The following is a 24876-nucleotide window of genomic DNA, read 5'->3' as shown; positions in this document are numbered from 1 at the left end:
ATTTGGATTCTGTATGTATTGTGACTTGGTACTGGTTTCATTCTTAATATTGTTTCTACATTTATTTTTAAATGAGAATAAATTACCTCTATAGAAAGAAAAGCCCTTTATCATAGATTATACACATATAAATAAATTTTAGGAGGAGCTAACTGGTCCCCCAGCTCTTTGCTTCGTAAGTAAATTAATTTCAAATTCACTAGAAAACAATGTAAGCATTTATTTAATGCTTCAATTTTGACCTTCCGTTCTCCTAAACTCCTTTTACTTTTGTTACTCATTGTACATACTTGGAGGTCCTAGTCTTGAACTAAGGCCATGAACACTGTAAAACATAGAATAGGAAGATAATCACTCTCCAGAGACATACACATACTTAGATAAGACAACAAATGGATACAGTGAAAGAAGAGAAAAAGGTAGAAAAAGGCCATATTTATCACCATGAAAAGTAGTTACAGTATACCATTGCCAAACACTGACATCGAAAATGAAAGAATGAGTAACAGTTCTCAAGAAGGAGTTGAAGGAAGACAATAAAGTGATGTCTCCTGCATAATTTACAGGGAGTTTTTTCAACAGAAGTGTGTCTTTTTTATTTAACAAGCAACAAATACATAGCTTGGTCACAGAAGAGAAGGTTCCAATAGCTGAACTGTGAAATGTGAAATAATGAAAATCTGAGAAACAAATTTAACCTTTTACATAGAGAAAAGATCAGACATTAAGGGTGACCACACAAAAGAGAGCGGTGAGGTGCACACACACAAGGAAAAACAAACCAAAACCAAATAAAACAGACTACATCAAATATCTTTTTGATCACTCTATAAATAGCTGCATGCATTCATATGTCAATAAAGATCCCCAAACCCTCAGATCAAGTTTTGTTTAAATTTTATAGACACACACAAGCACATGTATTAAAAAGGCTTTATCCACTCACAAATATGAGCATCTATGAAAAGCCTCACACATCTGTTGAAATAGTCTAGGGCTGGACAATATACTATACAAGCACTTCAATTTTGCACACTCAAATTTTTAAAAATGGGCTGCTTGTTCAGAAGTTTCATACAAGGACTGTCATATTTTGATTTTTAACACTGTGCAAACATATGTATGCATTCTGATACTCTAAAGAATCAAAAATAGAAACCAGAGACTTATCTTTTACAATAAAACAAAGAGTCCAAATACCTAAGTACAGTCCAGTGAAAAACACAGATCCAAAAAAACCCACAAACAAACAAACCAACCAGCCCAAAACAACCTACAACGAAAACCCAAAACCCCAAAGATTTTCTTGAAATACTATCAATCCATATACATATAAAATAACATTTGAAACAAACATTCTAATTTCTTTTGCAATTCATTCATACACAAACACTTAAAACCGTCATATAATTATTCTATTTCAAGGGTATAGCTAAGTGCTATATATATGGATTATAAAAAAAGTTTACCTTGATTTAAAAGCTCTACTCTCTTACCTGTAGATAAGTTATTCTCCTCTGTACCAAATCTGTTAGATCTTTGGCCTCTTTTTCTCGCCAATCTCCTGCTCCATCTGTTTGACTGAGGTAGTACAAGTCGGTCATTATCGACCTGTAAACAACAACAGAAAACAACCTTAAAAAAATGGGAAACAATCTTAACATTACTAAATTGGAGGATTAGATGAAATCAAAGACAAATTAAACAGATATTTCAATTATAGCCTCAAAACCAGTTCCTTGATGCCACCTCCTACGCCACAATCCAAACAGCAGCCAAGAAAGAATGTCCTCCGTTTAACATATGTTCCATACCCATGAGTAATTATAGTATTAAACAGGAGATGGGTTAGAAAAACTTTATAAAGCATTTGATTCTGGTATGTGCTAAAGGAAACTAAAAAGAAAGAATAGTTCCGTGCTAGATACATTATCCAGCGGCCCCACATGAAAATGCAATAGTGATTCCTACAGTAGCTTCTATTATAATGCATTGTTACTTTGCCTCCTATAATCATCTTGCTATGCTTGTATAGAATATAATATTACAAATGTCTTTAGCACAGGTACAGCAGTGATCCTATTTTTATTAGTGAAAACTAACTATAGATTATTACAAGGCTTAGTAAACAGTATTTTCTATATCATGGAGCTCCTTCTGACTCTGGAAGAAGGTAAGCGTTCTGCCTGCTTAGAATGACTGCATGCTACTAATATTCAAATGGAAAAAAAAATTTAAAACTTAAAAAATTCAAAACAGACTCGCAACCATATTACAAGTCTAGACTACAAAACACAAATTTAAGGAACTATCAAATATTAAATTGAGGTTATCTAATACACTAGAGATCCTCTTAGAGTTATCACATTTCGGTGGCCAAATAAGAGGATAAAGAAGTTCTTGTCACGAGAAGAAAAATCGTATATGACATTTATTTGCTAAGATTAGCCAGGAATTTTGTGAAAAACAGCCCAAGCAGTACCATGCAGGAAAAGATTTTTTTATATCTGTGTCTCTTGGGAAGAAATACAAAACTAGAGGCAAACTATTCAAAATATTTGTAAAAACATTAATGGCTATTTTACAAGTAACAGGTAGCCCAATTCATAACCAGTAATTTCAAAGTTGGCTTTATAGACTGAGAATATTTAAAGTTGCTAAACATTTCTCCATAACAATGCTAAAGTTTCAAGTTTGAACCACTTAATTCTTTCATCTGAACTTCAGATGTTGCAATTTATTGCCTGAAAATCTTGATAAGCCACAAGTTTGATCACTAGGAAGAAACGCAACAGAACAAAGGCAGAGAAATTTGGGAGGTGACAAAAAAAGCATGTGAGAGGAAGACAAGTCTATTTCCTAACAACCTTTGAGGTGGTCTTGTCAGCGAAGTAATACAAGTAACACAGCGAATACAAGTAATACAGCGAAGTAACACCACTGTTGGCTAAGGCTATCCCTTGTAAATAAGCCTAGCAAGTGAGAGAGGGGCAGATGATGGTATCTGTATTGGGTAACTATTTCCAATGACACAGTATTTTAAGTGGTAAATATTGAGATAAATCTAATTGGGACAGAGCTATCTATCAGCAGAGTTATCAGACAACTTCCACTAATAACTGAATTTATGGATCTGTATCTTTCCATTCTCATACACTCATTCTGGTTTTCATACCGATACTTCTACACAGGATAACAATGACACTGACTTAATGTATCATCTACTGTTGCTGTATTAAACATTATACCCAAATTGTTCAGCAGCAGTAATGTTCACCTTCTGTCAATCAATTGGAAGTACCATATTTACATTCTCAAACTATATCAGCTGGATTTTCTTTTACAAGGTCACTGAGCTTGAAACACTGGCTTTGTACAAAAATTAAAACGATTGAAAGTATCATCAGGTAACTAGTGTCAAATCACTAACTATTAAATACACATAATACTCAAAGTAACTTGCAAACACAGTTTAGGGACAATTAGAACAGAATTAATGATGCAGTCGATCTAATACAATGGCTTATATACAAATAACAGATAAAGAGTCTGTTCCTCTTAAAGCAGTGTTTTCCAATTTATAGAAATCATTACAGCCTAGTAGACAAATTAAAAAAGGAAACCCATGCATTTTCTTGGGGTTTTAAATATATTTTTCTTCCCAATCAGGATGCAATCATGTTGGATGTTTAAAGAAAAACTATGAATTTCAGGTCTAAACATTTAAAAAATAAAATCCTCTACTATCGTTCAAAGCAGCTGCGCAACCACAGCCACATTTTAAACAATTTTCAAATGCTCTCTTTCACTGGCCTTAAAGAAGTCTTTTCTGTACTTGTAAGTAATCAGTATACTCTCCTTTTACTTTATATGAATATATTTCTGTTAAATATTGGCATAAAATAACTTAAAATACAAGGCCTATCAATAAAAAAAAAAAAAACATTTTCCCTCTCAGCAGTTAAGTAATTTTTCCTATTTCTAAGGAAAAAAAAGTGTTGTTCAAATTTTATTTTTTATATTATTGGCCATGGTGATCATGACAAAGCAAAGGCAGTAGGTAAGTTTAAATAATCAGCCTTACAGATTAGATTAAATACAATTATTTTCCATGATTTTTGAGGTAAGAGGAATGATGAGAGAGTTCTTACACAGCCTCAGTGACTCAACACTTTAGGGAAAGGCAGCTTTGCTCACTACGAACCATAAAGAATATCAAATAATTTGTGGGCAATTTTATGAATTCATGCAAGAGTTTTCAGATAGCATCCACAATCTCTTTTAAAAAAAATTTACTCTTATAAAACTCTGAAGGAAACCAGGAACTGAAAAACTCACAGGTGTTATCACACAGAAATGATTATAGGGTAGTGTAATTTTAACACACTTTCAGTCACAGAGACCTTTCTTTGATTGCTACTGCTGGGAAATATGCATTTTTTAGGTTTACATCTGCTAGGTTCTTTTGAGTGTGACAGACCATCACAATGGCTTACTAATACAGATTTAGAAGAGACACAGACTAATACCAAAGACCAGAGTCAGGCTCCATGTGGAGAGCTAAAACGTAGATGGGCTGGTAATCCATGAGCCCAAGATAGCTAAGTGCAGACAAAAGATGAGCCTGCACAGGATTATTAGAGCCTATTGTGGGTGGTAAAATGGCTGAAAGAATTTCAGACACTGGCATTGCAGATATTTAGTAAGTCAAACTTGGTCTTTCATTGTGTTATGAACTAACAATATCAATTTGTTATTGTTACTTTTGTTTCATATCATAAATTAAATCTCAGAGCTGCTCTTAAAAGCATTTTGCTCCTGGAAAGCAGAATGGAGTATAGAATCTGGCTATATATTTCATCTGCATTTGATTTGTCACAAACAAAGAGGGGAGGGTGGGCATTTTTAACACATTTTTAAAGAGCAGTCTAGACATTTATTCCAGCCATATGACAAAACTGCATTTAATGCTCCTAGAAACTTTGCATCAACGAATAAAAACTCAAAGAAAAAAACGTGATATGCTCCACCAAATTCAAGGGAAATAATGTGAAAATATGCCCAAACACTATGCATCAGACCTTGGCCAGCAATCACAAAAGCCCTGATGACAGCTGTTCTCCAGGAGCAAAAGGAATGAAACTAAGTCAGTAACAGCCACTTTGCAAACAACGTAATGCCAACATAGAAAACAACCATGCCAACTAGAGGACTAATCTGTTCTTTTTTGTTAACTCTATATTAAATAGTCTTTCCACTGTTAAGATGAAGCTACTCTCAACAACCCTCTTCCCTACTGCAACTACAAAAATACAATTACATATTCCATAATGCAGGAAAATGTGCATCGGGCTATGTTGTTTCTTAAACAGAATCAGTAGTGAAATACCAGACAAAAACATCTGCTAAGATCAGCACTCTGTGGGAGAAAATCTACACAACCCCTAGGACACAGCCAAGAAATAGTGATTAAGGCATCCAACAAGAGAAGCACTATCATATTAGTAGTAGACCATTTGCATAACAGCACCAAGATTGACAAAGAACTATAATACTACTTATCCAGAAGTCTTCTCTATGACACAACAGGCTTTCCTCACAAACAACAATAAAAAAATAATAGCCACTTTCCTTACATAGTTACTGCATCATTTGATCACTACCCACACCTTTATGTGCTTTCCCACATAAGGAGGGCATTACAAACTTCTTTAAGTACTTAAATAATCAACACTAATCTTTCTAATCCAAATATTAGATTATAATATATATTTAAATATCTAAGATATATATGTTTATGTATATATATATATAAACAAGTAATACCAGCTTCACATGCAGTGTTCCATTTATCTAAGATACGTAGGTGACAATTTGTTAAGACATCACCGCCAACAAAAGGGCATTCAGCAACTTGCTAAATCCCTTAAAAAGACCAACAAGTATGCATGTACTTAAAAAAAAAAAAAAAAAGCAACAACAAAACAACCCACCAAAAAGTTGTGGTTCTCAGAGTGAACGAGAGCATCTGATTTGCTCATTCTAAACTTATGTTATGTTCCTTTCAGGAGAAGAGACCAGATGGACCATGTGAAGGGAAAAAGAGACCACTCCTTCCCTGAGGAGCTGCTGTGTATCCTAAGGGAAAAGAACACCCCAGAGACAGCAGTGCATCACAGGCCAAAGGATGTGCCCACAAGGAGCTGGGAGTTTTCCTGCAAGTCACGCAGCAAGACTGAAAGATTAAAGGGAAAGAAGCAGGCAGCCTGACCTCAAAGGGAAAAGAACGAGCTTCCTCAGGACTAGAGGCAACCAAGAAGAGCATTCTGCAATGCAAGATAATTCTATTGCCCGAAGCCAATGTTGTAAATATGCCAGGAACACAGGCTGAATATTGTAGAAACATTCTTGTATCTATTTTCTCTTATGCAACTGCTTTGAATTTCCATATCGCAAAAAAAAAAAAATTCTACATTTTATTTTAATAAAACCTATTTTCTGGCTGTTTGGTTTTAGCTTAAAGGACTTTTAGTCTTCTTTGAGGACCTCACCACACAGGAAGGTCTACACGGATCTACTACTAAGACTCAACAGACTCCAGGACATTCTGCTTTTGATAACCACTGTGTTAGTCTAAAGAATACTTTTATTCAACAAGAAAATTCTTAAATACAGAAAAAAGGGAAAAAAAAAAAAAAGAGGGAGCAACTGTGATTGCTTGCATCATATACAAACATCTCGAGTACCACAGTGGTTTTGGAATTCCACAGTGGGATTCATCTCGACTTCCAGAGGCCTGCGAGGAAGACTTTTATTATTCAATGCAAACAAGTATGCGTTTCTAGTATGGGTTTCACCTCATCCTGAAGTACCAAGAGATGTGAAGATAAGGCTGTCAGAAATACAGAAACTTGCAAGTTAGGCCTAATGAATTAATAGTTACTGGTGTAGGAAGGAAAGGAATAGGAAAAGGATTCATCCTGGGAGGCAGGGACATAAAAACTTTCTGGCATCAAACATACAACATTATTCAAGGTTCCACTGTGGCAACTGCCTGATGTGATCCTGGCAATATAAACAGAGCAGTAAATGTGTAGACAAGTGATTTTGTTCTCATGACAGACATCAGTAAAAGTCTGGCATTAGACTACTTGCTCCAGTTTTGGCACAGATAGTTTAAAAGGTACATGAGGAATCAATGATCTTAAGTCCAAGAAACCCAAATAGAAATAACTTCTCTGGAGAGCAAATATTTGTGGGTGGAGGTAACTATTGAAATGAAACTGTCCAGGGAAGTGGCAGCTTCTCTGTCAGTTGACTGTTAAACTGAAGATCTCAAGTCTTTTGGAAAATTATGCTTCAGCCAAGCTCTACTTTTATTTCAAACATACATAATTGCACTCAGCAGAGAAATAATTGGATGAAATGTAATAGCTTATTTTATATAGATAATATCTCTTGATAATTGAATAGTCCCTTCTCTCTTTAAACTCCATCAATCTGTGACAAACTAGGTTTTGGAATTGTAGAATATTAAATTAAAAAATTTAATGGACTATATTATTTGCCCACATTAATAATCAAATTCATATTATTTTTAAACTGTTCTAAGTAGTGTTTACATTATTTCCAAATAATTGAAAATTCTTACTGTTTTTTCCTTTTACTACAGTATTTTGAAGGCTCATGCTTTACTACTGATGTTCACACAAGCAGATCGCAGGTTTTTTTGGAAAAGAGATACTTGTTTAAGGTGTTATATTTAGTTAATTCAACTGTTTTCTTACGACTGTTTACTAATGAGACACAAATTGCCATTGCAGTCCTGTTGGGAACAGAGTTATAAATATAATAGGCTTACAGACAGATTTTACTGAATTTTTAACACTTCCTGGATTAATCTTGTTCAGCATGAACAAAACTCATACAGAATGTTTTAGTATAATTCAAGAAGTACTTCAACAATGGGGAGGCCAGAAGATCAACAACAACTGAAAATATAATTCCAACACATCTTTGAACAATGCAATGACGACAGTGTAATTAAAGGTAATTTCTATCTGAAATATTCTGTTAAATTCTAATTACAAAAAGAAGTGACTTTTCAGAATGAGAATTAGTCCTGAAATTAAGATATTACCCAATTTCAAAGTAATTCCAATTATATAATATCCCAACGATCAATGTAACTTATATTCTAGTATTTATGAAAGGCACAATCAGATACCTAAAATAAATATTTTAAAGGGTTTTTTAATGGTTTTGTTATGTGTACAAATATGCAGATATAAGCATATATAGACAGATGTAACTGAAAAGCAACAACTGGCAGCCAGGACCCAGGTCTTCTGATTACAAAAACTGAAAATATATCAAGTTAAAGGGTCATACTCTAAGCTATAGTGACAAACTGGATATATACTTTGTCCCATGAAATACAAGTAATAATTTCATGTTCATGCTTCAGACATGATATTTTAGCCCAAATACCAGTAATTTATCCTAAGAGATTTTTAAGAAGTATATCAGTAGCTTAGTTAAATCAATCCATAATCCTTACAACACATATGCAGAATCAACTAATACAAGTACCTTTCCTGATGACCCAAATCAGACAGAAATTCATCAACGCGTCTTTGCAGTTCACTTCCTTCTAGATTCTTCAACTTCTTCAGTTCACTCTGGAGGAAAAACCAAAGTTCCTTAGCCCCATTTTCAATCCTCCTCCTCAATATTTCATGGTCTTTTCCAAGGCCTCCTATTAAGGAAAAAAAAAAAAGCATAAAAGCATCAGCACTTGTAGCTGAATTATTTGTTAAGAAATCAATACATTTGTGATATGGAATACCAAAACTTGTTTTAGAAGTAAAAGAAAACTTATCTACCAACCATCTCCTGTCCGCTTCTTATAGTTTTCTATCTGTTCTTTGGCCTTTAAAAGTTGTTCCTCTAAAGCATGTACCTTTCCTGCAGCTGGTCCTTGATCAATGGGACCATCTGGTATCCTAGGATATAGAAAATAAAGAAATTATATGACTTATAAAATATAATTGTTATTTGATAAATTATTTGCATTAACAGTTCAGCTCTCCTGCCATTTTTGTTCCATACTGTTTTTCTTATAAGCCTTTTTGGCATTTTCTTAAAAACGGAAGAAATTAAACATATTAACATAAATAAAGAATTTAAAACCTCAATCCCATAGGAGAAAAAACAGTTCATAACAGAGCTACAGCACACAGATTCAACCTGGTATTAAACTGTGCTGTTTACAAGACCTCCACTCACTGGCAAGACCAGTCCTCAGCTCTACTTGTGAAAATATTATTTGCAGCAGCTTAACTCAGACGATTTGCTGAACTGACTGGCACACAAGCAAAGCCTAATCAAGGGATGTGCCTTCACAGGACTCAAGTTCTGGCTACTTTTTATATTCACACAGGAAATACATTCTAGACTTGAATGCTGGCCATATATCCTTAGAGGAAAAGGACTCCAGCACTGGAACTTCACTTTTAAGTCAAGTCTTCCTACATATTGGCACGAGAAGATTTCAGTGTATTTTCTGGACTCAGAACAAGATCCTAGCTTCTTAAATGTATCATTGTGATAATTTTTTTTATGACAACTCTGGTTTTCTAAACTGCTGGTCACCTAAAACATCACCAGCAACTGTAACATCCATTTGTGAAATGTTTGGTATGTGAGCACAGGAGAAGCATTGAAATATGTATCCTGAAATCTATAAGCCATAAATTAGCCATGAGGGTATTACTGAGGTTTGATCATCATTTCAACTTGAATCCACATATTAATAAACTGAAATTATTACAGTATAGAAATTTGATGGATCTTCTATTCACCTCACAAATTAAAATTTAAAGCAGGGAAAATAAAAACCCCTTTCATCTCGAGAGAAATGACACTTCTGGTAGATCCAAGGGTTAAAAATTATTCCACCTTTTATAAGACTTTTGTAAGAGCTGACCCTGAAAAGGAAAAGAGGAAGCATGTGTGTAAAGAAAAGTCTTGAAAACTGTAAAGAATACAGAATTCTTGCAGAACATGAAGATGATTCTTCATTTGTAATGGAGTAGGAGGATAAAAAGAAAGGGATATTCTCTCCACACACACATACACAGAGTTTCAAGGCACCATACGGGAAGACCCCTTGCCAGACAAAAGATGCCTCTAGCATAGAGAAAATAGTGGTTAGAGGGAGTATCTTCACCCTAAATCAAAAATGACAGCATTGTGAAGATCCTAGTGAGATGTCATTAACTTTAATGTCTCTCAGATCTGGATAATTAAATACCAATAAAAATTTAGGAACTGATGAAAAGTCCGTTTTCACTGGAACATTTGAAGGGAATAAATACCTAATGTGAGCATCAGAAAGGTATATCACACAAAGCATAGCATTTAAGCCTCTTTTTTCAGAAGGGAGTGGGAGAGGTGGAAGAGGAAGCTACAAAACCTGACAGAAATGTAGAAAAAATTCTGCACTCTTAAAGCTCCCTATTGAAAGCATATTAGGGATAATTAAATTATTGCAAAATATTTATTTGTGTTTTAAAGCTACCATTGTAAATAAAAAGGAATTATCAATAACTGGTCATATATCTGGTTTTTTATGCACTGAGGGAAGAAGCATGACAAAGCTGAGGAAAATATTCTAATCTTAAACACGTGCACTCCCTGAATATACTCCCTCTGTATGAATGTACAGTATGATACCATGTTGAGATACAATACTGTATTGCCATGTACAAGACAATATAAACAAACCTTTAAAAAAAAGCATATCAAAACACATTTAAGGTCCTGCCCTAATTTAAAACCACAAGGTTGAAATATATTTGTGATCTGCCAACTTGGTAGCACAATTTGGATTGTGACAGGACAACTAACAACAAAATTACCAGGAAAAATGGAATGGCTTATCTTACTTAAGTCACATTCCCTAAAGGTAGAATTTGTGAAGAACAATAAGGTAAAAGGATACAAATTCATTACCATAAGAAATCTTCAGACAGCACACACATCCTCTGAACACAAGCTAAGTCTGTTAAAGTAGCAATTACAGAATCCTACAGAAGGATGGTTGTGGATGATATGAAAGAAGAACAATAATTCTGACCATTTGATACAATTAAAATTTTTAAAAAGAAAAGTACATGCCATTTAACATTCAACTTGCTTTGGCATATTGCAATAAAAACATTTACTATACTTAGATTGTTAGACAAAAGGAGATACGATGGGAGTGGAGGCCATTCTCCTAAACTAGTTGTTTGGACTTTCAAAACTTACATCATTTTAGGATAAAACTAAAATAAGTTATTCTTTTTGCAGTTTTGTCTCTACATCTGTTACCTCATCAGACTTGGAACTGCTGTCTTCCTCACTTTCATCCAGTCTCAAAATTAAGGAAAAGGTTCTTCTCTGCAACCAGCACAGCTTGCTTGTTACTGCCCTCTACAAGTACATCAACCGAGTTGGAGATAAGGCAACATTTGAGGGAGAGGTGTTTGAATTAAAATCCTTATCTATACTCATGGCATCATCTATGTAGATAACTTTTAGTGCAGAATACCCTAGGAATAACGCATACTTATGAATAAGAATGCCCGTTGAAAAACATATACATAAATTTTCATACCAAAATAAGTCCTGACAAGTGACTTGTTCCTTAAAATTTGAGAAGTGAGTTTAAAGTTATCTAAACTATTATGATTCTAATCAACAATAAAAGAACATGTCAGTAAGCATCTAGCATGGAATATCCTTCTCTTATTGCTATGATGACATTGTAAATTAAGTTATAAATACAAAATAAAATTATAATCCACTTACATGGGCAGCCATGATAACACACAAAATAGTGGTTTTGTTTGAATTTTTTTTCTCAATACTTACAAGGTATGATTTTTACATACTGTTTCCTATCATTTTATACTAATATGAATTATCTTTTCCATAATGAACTCATATCAAATAAAGATATTACTGTATAACTTTAAACATCAAAAAGATTATGTTGTAGAGATAATCAGTTTCTGCTTTGCCCTTTATTTAGTAATCTAGCTACATTTAAAAGACAGAAAAAAGAATTCTGTGTACATCATCCGTATCACTGAGGCCACTTTTTCATAACCTTCAGGTAACATAGAGAGGCAATGGCAAAGCAGCAATCTCTAATCTGAATCTCTGAAGGCAAAAAGAACCACTCAAAAATTAATTGTAGTACTGTTCAATTTAGCTGGAAGAACTGCCATACTGTATAAAATAATTTTAAAATATTTTAAAACAAAAAATAAATTATAAAAACATTCTAACCTTTTTCTATTTCCAAGGTATTTAAAAGGTTACACTAATTTATCAGCAAAAGGAAAAATGTAAGATTTCACAAGTTCGCAGTCAAATATTTTCTCATTCTTTCATTTATAGCTTTCCAAGTTCTTTCTATGGAGCTGCAATGTATATAACTAACTAAAGCCACATTATGATTGATTGGCTTCTCTTCTTCCACTTTTTTTTTTCCCCAAGAAGAAAACGATGTTTAATTATTAATGACCACTAACACAAACAAACAACAAGAATATAAGTTGTCACTTCACCCTTCTAAGATAAAACCTCTGTATATAAAAACCTCTAGTATATAAAACTGAAAGAAAACACTCAGTGTTATCTGCAAATAAAGAGTGAGCAGCATCCCTTATCAATTTAAGTCAGCACAGCTCTGATCAGTGCTGATCTATATCCACTGAAAATGTGTCCCTTCCCTTAATTCAGAATTGCACAAAAACCAATAAAGAGCGCAGAGATGCATGCCATGTTGTTCCATGATTTTCCTCCCTCACACATTGGCCTGTGCAATAGCCACAGCTTCAAACTTGAGACACTTTAAATACATGTAATAGAAAACAGTACTTTAAAATAATATTTAAGTTTTTATCAACCCAAAGCTATTCTTGTATCTAAGTCCCTTTCAATGCTTACTACAGGCTTACTGGGCCCAACAACTGCCCTAAGTAATCGACTGAAGTACTTTAATAGATTTGTTTATGATAAATGATCCTGAGTTTGGATTCTATACTAGCCTCAGTGCCAACTACATTAAAGTAACTATAGTGCTCTTCCAAAATTACAATCTTACCTCTTCTTTCCGAAGCTACGCTCAGAACTAAGAGAATAATGTCTAGAAATACTGGTGTTTGGTTTTATTTGTTTGATTACATTTTGCCCTTTTCCACTCCTGTTCTACTTTATAACACATGAACATATTCAAATTAAGAAACAGGTTATTGAGTTTATTAAAAGAAGTGCAGGTTCTACAAAATGTAATATTTAATAGACTCTAGGAAGTAAATATATATGTAACGTAATGTATTACTAATATGAACACAATATAAATATATTTGAAAAGATTCTCTACGTCCCTGAAGAGAATTCTGAAATTACTGGTTCCTATACTGCTAGGTTTACCTTCCAGGAGAGGATAACACTAATATACCATAAAAGATAAAAATTTGACTATCACCCAGCAAGACACAAAGAAGCACATGAATACTACGAACCTTCCATGTATTGCAAGAAAGGATGTCTAGCACACAGGTGAAGGCATATACACAACTTTTCCAGTTTCCATTTAAGAAAATCAGACATTACAAAAGTAGGATAAGCTCTCCTCCTTCTAAAAGCCTTATATCACCTAGATGCAACAGTGACAGCCTTCAGCAGTTGTATCGTAATCATACTAGTAAATAAAATTTTCAGGTAGAACTACGTTACAGGCAAACAATGAAACAACATTATGTAATACTTTGATTTGATTATTACTCCCTATCAAGTACAAAAATTATAGTAAAGATTTCCCTTTGTGCTGTTAGACCTACAACTTCCATAATAAGTGTTCTTGAAAGGGCTCCTCCAATTCTACTGCATATAGAATAGTAAAATAACAATCTATAAAAAACACAGCTTTATTACTATTTTGTACTAATGGGACCTAGGCTGATTCTAAAATGAAACCAGATTTGCTCACACAATATTGTTTATAAACATGTAAAGACTATGCTAACTCTCCAAATCTCATTATACCACAATATTCATGCACATAATTTCTAAAACTCAGGCAATACAAAACACCTTTAATTCCATTTATCTTCTGCATCACTAATACACATCTGTGCCTCTTCATAGCCCACAAGTAAGGATTTACAAAGCATTATATTGGCAAAAGAAAAACTACAGTAACTTCTCACCCAAGGCTTTTCAAATGCACTGTAAACACTAAGTGGTGCCTGAAGTCATTTCAAGTCACCAGAAGTGCACCACAAAAGTATATTCATTTCCTAAAGGAATATTTTTATTTCAGGGAATTTTCAAAAAGATGTGACTCTTCCAACTTGCACTATTGCAAAGGTACATATTAAAAAAAAAAAATCTCAAAATAACCTCATCAAAAATCCTTAGAACAATATGACCTATCCTTAACCAATATGGGTAATAAATTACAAATATTAAAAAAAAATAAATAAAATCAGAAGAACATTATGTAGTTTGTGAAATCAAACATACAAATGTTGGGGCAAAAAAACCAAACAAAAAACCCCCAAACAGACCTCTTACTGCCCTAAAACCTTAATTCTAGTCCTCATGCTTTCTGTGTAAAAAGAAGCAACCGGGGAAAAATTACAAGATCAAATATGATTTAAGTATCATAGAACAAAAAAGGGCTAAGCAAGATTTTATAAAGCTTTGTCACAGATACGACATTTCTCAACTTTTGATTAGCTGATTTTGTATGCACATAAGGTGTGTTTCATAAGGCATGTTTCTGGTTTTCTTTTTTTGTTGTTGTTGTTGTCTTTGGGGATGAGGAGCTGCTACATAAATTAGCAGCAAAAGAGCATTCAAGTCTCGGAGTGGAAAGATCACTTGTTGTCATTGTATGCTGGCATTCATGGATGGCTAGATGAAACTAAACACAGCCCAGCTCCTATTTTCAACCATCCCAGAGGACTGACACTTTTATCTGGTGAGAAGAAAGTCAGAGAAGTCACAGGAACCCATTATAACGGGAAAAGCTAGGTGATAGAAATGTATTTTACTGAAATGTATTTTACCATATAACTAAGGTCCCAATGTAATTAAAGATTAAATACCAGTGTTCTCTAATTTCAAAAAGGGAATTTTTACAACAACTTATACTTTTATTAAATTACTGAAGTCTTGTAACCATACCTGCTTTCTGTCCCTTCCTCCCTGTCCTAACTAGCTATTATTAACGGCACAGCCACATATTATGGTAATTTTCTACCATGCACAAAGCTTCTTTTCCCACTAAGATAAATTCTGTTAACTTGGAGCCTTTTACCATCCAAAAGTTTTATCTAATTATGTCAAAATACTTGAACTTGTGCAGTTAATCAGGCACCTGTTTATTGTTAAAATTTTCCAGGTAGGCACTCTCATCTTGTTTAAACTCCTCCCAAAGTAACCTTAAGTTAGAGTTATTATTGAAATATGCTTGTATTCATGCATTAGCTTAACCCTGTTGCGTGCCATAATACATTGTATATCTTCACTGCAAAAAGTGTGCTGCTTTTCTGTTGAAATAAAAAACCCCTCTAGTTCTCTAGGTACAAAATCTTCGTGGAGAAGGGCAGCAAAACCAAGTTTTTATCTCAGTGTAACAAAATCCAGCTTGGCAAGAAGGTTTCCCTTTACAAGCTACATTGATGTAAAGATTGTCATCTTAACCACTCAGATTTCACAGCCAGTATCAGTAATTAGACAAAATTTCCAGCAATTAAATAGTATTCAAATAATAGCTTCAGCCTTTCTGCCTTTGATCAGTAAAACCTAAAACAAATTATGTCCTCACTGTAAGATGTTAACTGGAGCAAAAGTAATCTTTTCTGTCTAATTCTAATTCAATTTCTGAAGTTAAGAAATGTTTTGTCTCTTTAATATATGTTCATTGCAGCAGTGATCTCTTCCAGGACACAGATACTAAAATCCATGGACTGTTGACTAATGCCTCATTTTAAATAGCCATATTGCTATAAAACTGTAAACGAGAAGATTTTAAAGCTAACAATTATTTTTAACACCATTTGTTCTGTCTGGCAAACAAAGAAATGAGATACTGAAATTCCGTATCACATTTATGATTTAATACCTTAATGATGCAGGTTGCCCAGGATATTTCTCAAACCTAGTTGTGAAGTTTCTATAAAAAGAGCATCATGGATTTTGCTCAATAAAAATAATGAAAAGGCTCTACATTGTGATATATCACTTCCTTCAAAGTCTAGTACTTCACCAATCTCAGATCACTTCCAGCAAAAAACTATGCCTGAATATCTTCCAGTCCCAAGCTGGCTCATTTCTGGCCAGCACTGACTACTGAACCTGGAGATATGTCGCGGATAAAATTGGCATTTAAAGTCATTTTAAGCTTTCTCATGCAAGAGTTTCAGATTCTCCTGTGGTTACATACAACCACTTTGAAGAAAGGTCTCAGAAATATTTTTCAGCAACATATCCATAAAAAAAGAAGCTGAACACAGTCCAGTTAAGACAGTTTTGGATCACCTAATCTAATTCTATAAACTTGCTGTTTCAATTAACTGAAGCATAGAGAAGGAATGTTGGAATGTTCTATTCTAACATGTTTAGATTAGAACTAAACTAATGTTTTTATTTCTATAAATCATGGGAAATTATCAACAGTATAAGCTATTATTTAACACTTGGCCACTGAAAATGTAATATTTATCTGAATATAGATAGGTTAGGGAAACAGAGAAAGGTGTTTAGAAAAATCATCACTGCCTAAAATATAGCTTAGCCTGTGTCTATGCATCTCCTGTCCCTATTGCCTCCTTCTTGAGAGGAAAAGAGTACCCTGTCATAAGTAAAATCAAGAACATTTACTCTCTTCTAGTCACTGTGTAATTTGAAGTGGTTATATTTCAATGACTGTCCAATACATCACATCACCATTTATTCAAGTCAGCCAAACATGGGGGGCTAAAAGCATGGAGGGTGGTAATCTTTACATTCAAGTCCAAATATTTCCCCCTCTGAGGCAAGAAACCCTAAGGTTGACTATTATTGTCCAATATTAAAAGAATTTAAAGGTATTGTATTTTATTCAAATATAGGATCTTGCTTAAGTTTCTTCATAGCAGCATACTCTACATTACACTATTTTGTCAACAAAAATATATCAAACTTTTTGCCAATGCAGTTGCTATCATACATTAATAAATTGAGCGTGGAGAACCACAGACCTCTCAGCCATTTATGGCCATATTACTCAAGGTGAAGATTATCTATGCTTAGTGTAGAGGGCACTTTGGTCAGCAGCATTTCTCCACCTCTGTGCAGCACCACATGAATACCGAGGTACTTCTTCAGGGCTGATACCTTCAAAATGAAGACATCTGTTTTTCTAAGCCAAGAAGCCTCGTCAGCATGCAGCCATTATCTACAGTGCATTCCAGAAAGCAGGAGCAGAGTGCAGTGAAAAGAGATTTCAGCAAGGCAGGGAAGTCAACCCAGCCATCAGACCAAATACACCTGGCTATGCGTGAAAGAGAGAGAATGCACCAGAAAAAACATCAAAACAAGGTTAAGAGGAAAGGTATTCATTTCACTGCTACAGAGTACCTATGTGTAATTTCATTAAAATAAAGGGAAGAAACAAACTGACTTAAAGATAAGGTAACAAGAACAGGACCAGAACCATAAAACACCCTAATAATGTAAACAGAGATTTGTGCAATTCCATAATTTTTTTCTATGATTTATGAACCAAAATGGCATCTTCTCCTAAAGGGTATCAAAAGGCAAGTCCAAAATCAGTTTTGCATTGCCAAGCAAGAACCACCCAAAAGACATGAAGAAGACTCAACTGCCAGTACCCCTTGCTCTCCATGTTCTACACAGGTGATACTGGCCAGACCACTACTACACACATGCCCTGGTGCATGTGAGTAGTGAAAGAGTGAATTCAGCTCACTTAGAGATTTTAAAAATAAACATCACCCTCCCATTCTGTAAAATCTTGTATGGAGCTTGGCTCTTCTCTAGCTTCTTACAACACATGAAGCCTCTGCACTTGTCCCCACGACCCATCAGGACTTCTGGGTTGTGTGTGGTGCTATCCACAAGCTTAGATCCAATCTGACTCTGGTGCACATCCTGCCTAAGAAGCTCTCCCTTGCAAGTTCTTAGGAAAGGAAATACCAGAAGTCTATGTTAAAAGCTATCTGTCTAAAAACGTAAATGAAAACACTTTACATTGTACTTGTACCCATCTATAATGTAACAAATAATTATAAAAAGGGAGATGATTCTACTATTTTACAAGTATTGCTACAAGTTTAGCAGCAAGGCAAGGAAAAAAAACTTAGTTAAAAGAATTTATATAATGTAGAACTCTACTACAGCTCATCTTCAGCAAGTCCGTGTTTAACTTCAACAAGCTGTACAGATGTTTTCAGCACTTCTAAAATGAGCTCCTCTAGTTACTGCATGCAGAAGTGTAGAAAAGTCACTAGCTGTTCTAACTGGTTTGAACATCGTAATAATTGCACTTGTTTGAAATTAGCATTGGAGTAGTTAATCACCTGCAGAACTCCGTTAATGTGACAGTAACACTTGGACACCATTAAATAATGGCTGTTAAATAATTACTATATTAGACCAAATGGACTAATTGGTAAATGTACATTATTTGTTTAAAGGATTTGCAATATATTTTCAGTTAGTTATAGCACCAATTAAAACACTTACCCATACTTTTAAATGTTAAACATGATTTTACAAATAAAAAAACAAAAAAAAACCAAAAACAAACACCACAAACAACCCTTTCAATTTAATTTCTGATATTTCATATTTCAGCCATTTTCTGACAAGTTTTAATTACTTTTAGATCCTACCTGAGAGATTCTGCCATTCGCCTTAAGTCTTCATTTTGCTGCTTTAAACGTTCAAGTTTAGCAAGTATCTTGGATAATTCACGACTAGAGTGATCTGGGTGCTCACTGTCTCGTACCAGGTGTCCACCAATATAAAAGAGTAAAGTTCCCCAAGCAAAGAGGATGAGCATAATCCAACGCCAGGAACCAGTCCATGGCCGCATTTTCAGAAGTTCAATTCACTCCAGAACTGCTTCTGCTCACAAAATAACAAACATTTTAAGTCCTTAGCCTGTACAAAAGTGCACAATTTCAGTTCCTCTGCTTCACCACATTGTACCGGAGAAGAGTTATTCTCACTGTTTATCTTACTCCAACTCCTTAGAGAAGATCCTTTTGGAGCTGCACATAGAAAGCATTAATATCACATCATTCTTCGTTTATATTCTGTGAAAAGAATAAAAAAGATCTGAAATTATAATTCTGATATATAAAAATATATTCGATTGCAATTAAGCCAAATGTATTATCATTAACATTGAGGAATGACGATAGACAATATTACTACTTTCTGTCAAGAAGAAAAATAAAAAAGCTTTTAACTTTCCACAAAAAATATGCTGAGTTCAAAAATGAACCACATAAAGAATATGCCATTAATTCTGGGTTTGAAATGGCCAGAAGAAATGCTACTTTTTATAAGAGAAATATTTACCAATTCATGTTTCATGTCACATATTAAAATAGTTCAAAAATCATTCTGTGGTAACCAATAGTCTCCTTTACTATCAACAAAGAGCTTTTATTCAATTACAAATTCATCTTCATTTTTTTCACTTTTATGAACTCTCTTTGCCATTTTTATAATGGCTCCCACCCTGTTACAGAGTTATCTGCATTCTAACAATATATTCTAGTATCTGCAAGTAGATTGGCCTAGAAGCAGCTGTAATACCAATTAAACAACTTGCAAGCACTGCAAAGAGTATAAGCAATAATTTCTAAACAAACAATCCACTGTATATCTTACTCTCAAATTTATAGTGGCCTCTGAAACGCCCATCTAAAATTAAACCCAAAATTTTACTTCTTGCTTAAAATTGCAAGACAACACAACTTCTCTCTTTACCATTCCACTGTACTTGCTAAAACAGGTAAGAACACTGAACATTTAAGAGTAGGAAGGAGGGGGATTTCAAGTAGACTTCTGTGGGACTGCTATACTCACACATTTGTGAGTAAACCTAATTTTTAGAAATATTTTTCTTCTGCTTTAAAACTATCAAACCCATTTTCACAAGTGTTATTACTAAAACTATAAGAAAGCAAAAAAATGCTCCAAAGGCAATACCTTCTTTCATCTAAAAAGACTGCACCATTTTAAAAAAATGGCAAAATCATCTCAACTCATTTTCTACTTGGCAAAACATCATTCAACGAGTGTAAGAATCTACTTAGTCTATCTAGAACAGATTTTAAGATTCAACCAATCAGCATGTCCAAAATCTTCTTAAGTACTTCTCACCTCTTTTCCTCTTTCTCTGCAACGTAACATTTCTACTTCTTCTTTTGTAGAAGGCACATATATGCCATTTATACTCAATTTCCAAAATAACCTATATTTCCAACTCTCAAATCTGTAAATTTACAATATTTTCTCTGAGATGCTATCCACACCCACCTTCTCTCAACTTATTCTTCTCTGCTTAATCCTTCTTCCACCTTAACTTCTTATTAATTTCATTTAGCTTTTTTTATTCTGTTCCAACTAATTTCAAGTTTAGGGAAAAGACTTCCCAATTCACAATAACTTCCAAACTCACCTAGCATGGAGATATGCCTGGAGCATGCACTTCCAGATAAAAAAATTCTAACATAGTATTATAAATGCTGAAAAATTTCTCTAGTTATCTTGCAGAAGAGTTTTTGTTTGTATATTTTTGAAAGAGGCAGGAAAATTCCACTAAGGAATTCCACTAGGAGTATGCCATTTTCTTCAGATCTCTAAGAAAGCTTTATAGAGCTTCTGCTTTAGCTTGGCAAAAGCATGGGACTGCCTTCAGGAAGATAGTGGTTTCAACACTCTTTACAGATCACAGCACAAGTAAAAAGAACCCACATTACATGAAACAGAATAGGCCATGCCCAAACCCACAGAGGATTGTTGCTATAAGCAAAGCAAGCCTAGTTACTTGCAGGAATGATTAAGATAAAACCCTGATAGACTGACATTTTAGGTTTAAGTGGCAAAGTGTATTCTTATATCTATATTACCGATCACCCAGAAAATGGTTGACTGTGGCTGCAACACACTAAATGAAATCACAAAGTCTGTGAAGGCAGAAGAAAGAAAAAATAATATGAGACTTCATATATTCCTCTACTGATTGGGTAAACACATTATGCTGGGAATTGTGATGAGAATAAACAGATGCTACAGACATCATAAAATTACTGCTTAAGAGAAAAGGTACTATGAAAAACTCTTGACTTAATCATAAGCAGTTTGCAGAACTTGGATCAGAAAGTTTCTGCTGGAGGACCACTTTGTAACAGTCTGCATAATATACTCACATATGATCTCCTTCTAGGAGCAACAAAGTAAAAAAAAATAAATCACTACAGCTGTGATTAATTTCAAGAAGAGGAACTATTTCAAAAGAGAAGTGGACTCCACGCCACCTGGAAAGATATCATGGTCTTAATTAAAACAGCAGGTAAAGGTGACTATTATAATTAGCAAAGAAAGTATCCTTTTAAAAAGGTACAAGCATGATCAAATGATTAAATAGGTAAGACTGTAAATTCTGGTGCATTAAAGACATAAAAATTAATACTAAACCTTTTATCCAAAGTAGATAAGTTACTATACACACCAAGATCAACAAATGATGAGAGTATCTAAGAGTTGTTTAGAGTACTTTGCAAGGAAAATATTGACTTTCTTTTTTTCAACCTGTTTTTCATAACACAGGAGCTTAAGTAGACTCACAAATCAGGTACCTTTATAAGAGGAAGCGCTGGTTTTTCTTAACAGTGTTAGTAGAACAGGCTATCAAACAAATCCACAAAATTAATATAACAAGTCGTCAGGAATAGATGGTATTCTTCCAACAGTTCTAAACAAGTTAAAGAATGCAATAGTTTAATTATTAACAGTATTATGTAACCTCTCACTTATAATCACCTTGTAGCAAAGGAATGGAAAATGAAAACAGTGAACTGAATTCTTTGTATGGGCTACGGCAGGGTTCCCTAAAACTACAGGCCAGAAAAAAACTATATCCATGTCAGACAAACTGGCAGAAATAATAATGAGATGAAATAGAACTGCAGACATAAGGATTAATCTAATCAAAGTAAAAAAGTACTAACAGCTTTTGGAAATTTAAATTGTGCCTCAAATTTATTAAAGTTCTTTTGAAGATGTAAACAAACACTCAGGCAAGAGAGAACCAGTTCTAATTGTTACGCAGTTGATGTAGTCAACATGCATTTCTAAATGGCATTCAACAAGGTCCTCAAAAAGTTTCAAAGAAACTAAGCCGCACAGAAGAAGAAAGTTCATCACGTGAGTCACCACCCCATTAAAAGAGAAGAAACTTACAGCAAGACTAGGCAATCAGTTTAAGGGGAAAGAATGATCAGGGACCTCACTGGGACTCATGGTAGAGTTTATACAGTTTAATATATTCATAAATTATTTGGAAAACAAGGTGAAAAGTGAGGTAACAAAGTCTGCACATATAGTACAAAAGCTGATAGCAATGAACTGAAGGACATCAAGACAATGTCTGATGAAGAAATAAAATGAAAGATGAAAAATCAGTTTATATCAGTGTGTAAAGTTGTATATAGATGACCTTTGAATCATTATCCATCAGGAATGGACTTTAGCTGTGATAGGTAATTCTATAAAATGTCAGCTCAGCATTGGACAAAAAGCAACCAAATCCTCACAGGTTTTAAAAACAAACAAATAAAACCAACCAACACAACAAAAAAACCCACAAACATAAACACAAACCCAAGAATCCCAATAATAAACCCCAAAAGAAATCATTACCATTATGTCATCGCATAAAAAGACTATGTTAGGGCTTTGATTACTTCATATCATTCTGATTGAACCAACTCAAAAACATATGGTAGAAATAGAAATGATACAGAAAAGGGTTACAAAAATTAGCAGAGAGAGAGAGAATGGCCTTCAGTAACTATGAGTGGCTAAATGGATTAGTAGAAAGGACAACTCAGGAATTAATATGGCAAATCTATAAAAAGCATTAATGGCATAAGAAAGTAAACAGGTTATAATTGTTGTTACTTCTAGTACAAGAGGACAACAAGTAAAACTTTCTGGTTTGAATAGATTCAAAACAAAAGAAGGTATTTCTCAAAATGTGCAATTCCAGTCTGAAACTCATTTTGTTCAAACACTGTAGGTGTTAAAAGGTTACATTTCAAAGGCCACTAGACCATTTCAAGGAAGATTAAAATTCATCAAAGGCTACCCACAAAGATACCACCCAATACTGTCAGAATCCCAAGTCCCATATTGTTGGAAACTAGAGAATATACCAGGGTAGTATCACCATAGTATCCTGCTTCTTGCAATTATCCCTAGACATCCACTACAAGCCAGTCTTGGTGATACATCAGTCTAGATAAGCCTTTGATCTGATACGGTGTGAATACTTTTACATATTTAAAATGTTAAACAAACAATATTTCAAACGTTACTAGAGGTTTTGTGTTATCAAACACAAAAAGACCACATTTTAAAAGGACTAACTATCCTACATTTACTTCATAAAAACAAATTTTAGAACTCATTATTAATAAAAAAAAGTTTTAACTGTTTGAGTGTTTGGCGTAAAAGGATAAATAGAAATGTGGACTGTAGAAATATCAGACAATCTTTCTGAGCATGAAAACAGAATGATAGCTTCTGAAGTACTTGTCTGTGGTTCTAGGATAAGATTGGTCAAGTACTTCTGGTTCTCAAGAGCTCATAAAATTTGCAACTGTATATAGGGGGAAAATAACTAATACCATTTTTATTTACATCACTGTACATCTCAAACAATTCATGGTCTACAGTAGTTATTTTGAAGTACATTGTTCTTGTAGCACCTTCACATTGCTTTTACACAAGTGATTTTAAAGTAGCGACACTTTAATAGTAAACTGGTTTTTACTTCCTGAAAATAAATAAAATTATGTCTAAAACAATGAATAGACTTAACATTTTAAAGAACATAGAGTTCTGAAACTCTCTTAAACATTTTATATAATATGCAAAAGATAGCATGTTTTATCTGATTCCTATGAATCTCTGATGATATCATTGTTCTTTTTATAAGTTAGGTCACAGTACAGTTAAATATAAAATAAAGATGCCAAACTATCTGAATAAATTGGAAGAACATTTTGAACTAACATTAAATAGCCTGCATCTCAAATGTGGTGTATCTAATTATACATGAGTTCTAACTACTCTTAACTATTGGCTTTGTACTGTAATGTACCTTTTACATCTTTTCTTCTTTTTCATACTGTTCTGGGAATGCAAAATGTCAAAGTATTTCAGTACTTTAGAGTTCATACAAGACCTTTTAATAAATTATAATAAATAAAAGACTAGCAGAAATAAAAGAACAAATAGGGAAACAAAAAGTAAAAATTATCACATTTTCAAAACTGTTCAATTTCTACAGCTTGTACCAGGTTTCTGAAAGACCTTCACAAGCAGATGTATACCTGAGATATCTGCCTGACAAAGTCAAGATGTAATGTCAATATTTATCCTTCTTCAATTTTATATAGCTGTTTATGAGTTTTCATACTGTAAACTAACCTCAGGACTGCCAAGACTGGAAGTATGAGCCTGAAGTTAGAGAAAACTCAGCAGCAGCCCACAAACCCAGTAATA

General features: G+C 33.9%; 1 protein-coding gene across 3 annotated transcripts in view; it reads right to left on the bottom strand.

Annotated features, from left to right (window-relative positions):
* The window catches only part of FUT8 (fucosyltransferase 8), a 111611-nt gene that overhangs the window by 46349 nt on the left and 40386 nt on the right, over positions 1 to 24876 (bottom strand). For 2 of the 3 annotated variants that reach the window (XM_049825658.1, XM_049825659.1), the window contains exons 4-7: positions 18963 to 19388; positions 8890 to 9005; positions 8593 to 8758; positions 1497 to 1611 (exon numbers count right to left, since the gene is read on the bottom strand). In XM_049825658.1, the coding sequence (XP_049681615.1) occupies positions 1497 to 1611; positions 8593 to 8758; positions 8890 to 9005; positions 18963 to 19165 (600 nt within the window). In that variant the 5' untranslated portion in view covers positions 19166 to 19388. Of the gene's footprint in view, positions 1 to 1496; positions 1612 to 8592; positions 8759 to 8889; positions 9006 to 11376; positions 11454 to 18962; positions 19389 to 24876 lie in introns of those variants that run through there. The other variant, XM_049825660.1, reaches the window with a different exon arrangement.

This window comes from Accipiter gentilis, chromosome 22 (assembly GCF_929443795.1).
Source record: "Accipiter gentilis chromosome 22, bAccGen1.1, whole genome shotgun sequence".
Taxonomy (NCBI): Eukaryota; Metazoa; Chordata; class Aves; order Accipitriformes; family Accipitridae; genus Astur; species Astur gentilis.
The sequence above is the reverse complement of the archived record's forward strand: the minus strand, read 5'-3'. Positions and strand labels throughout refer to the sequence as shown.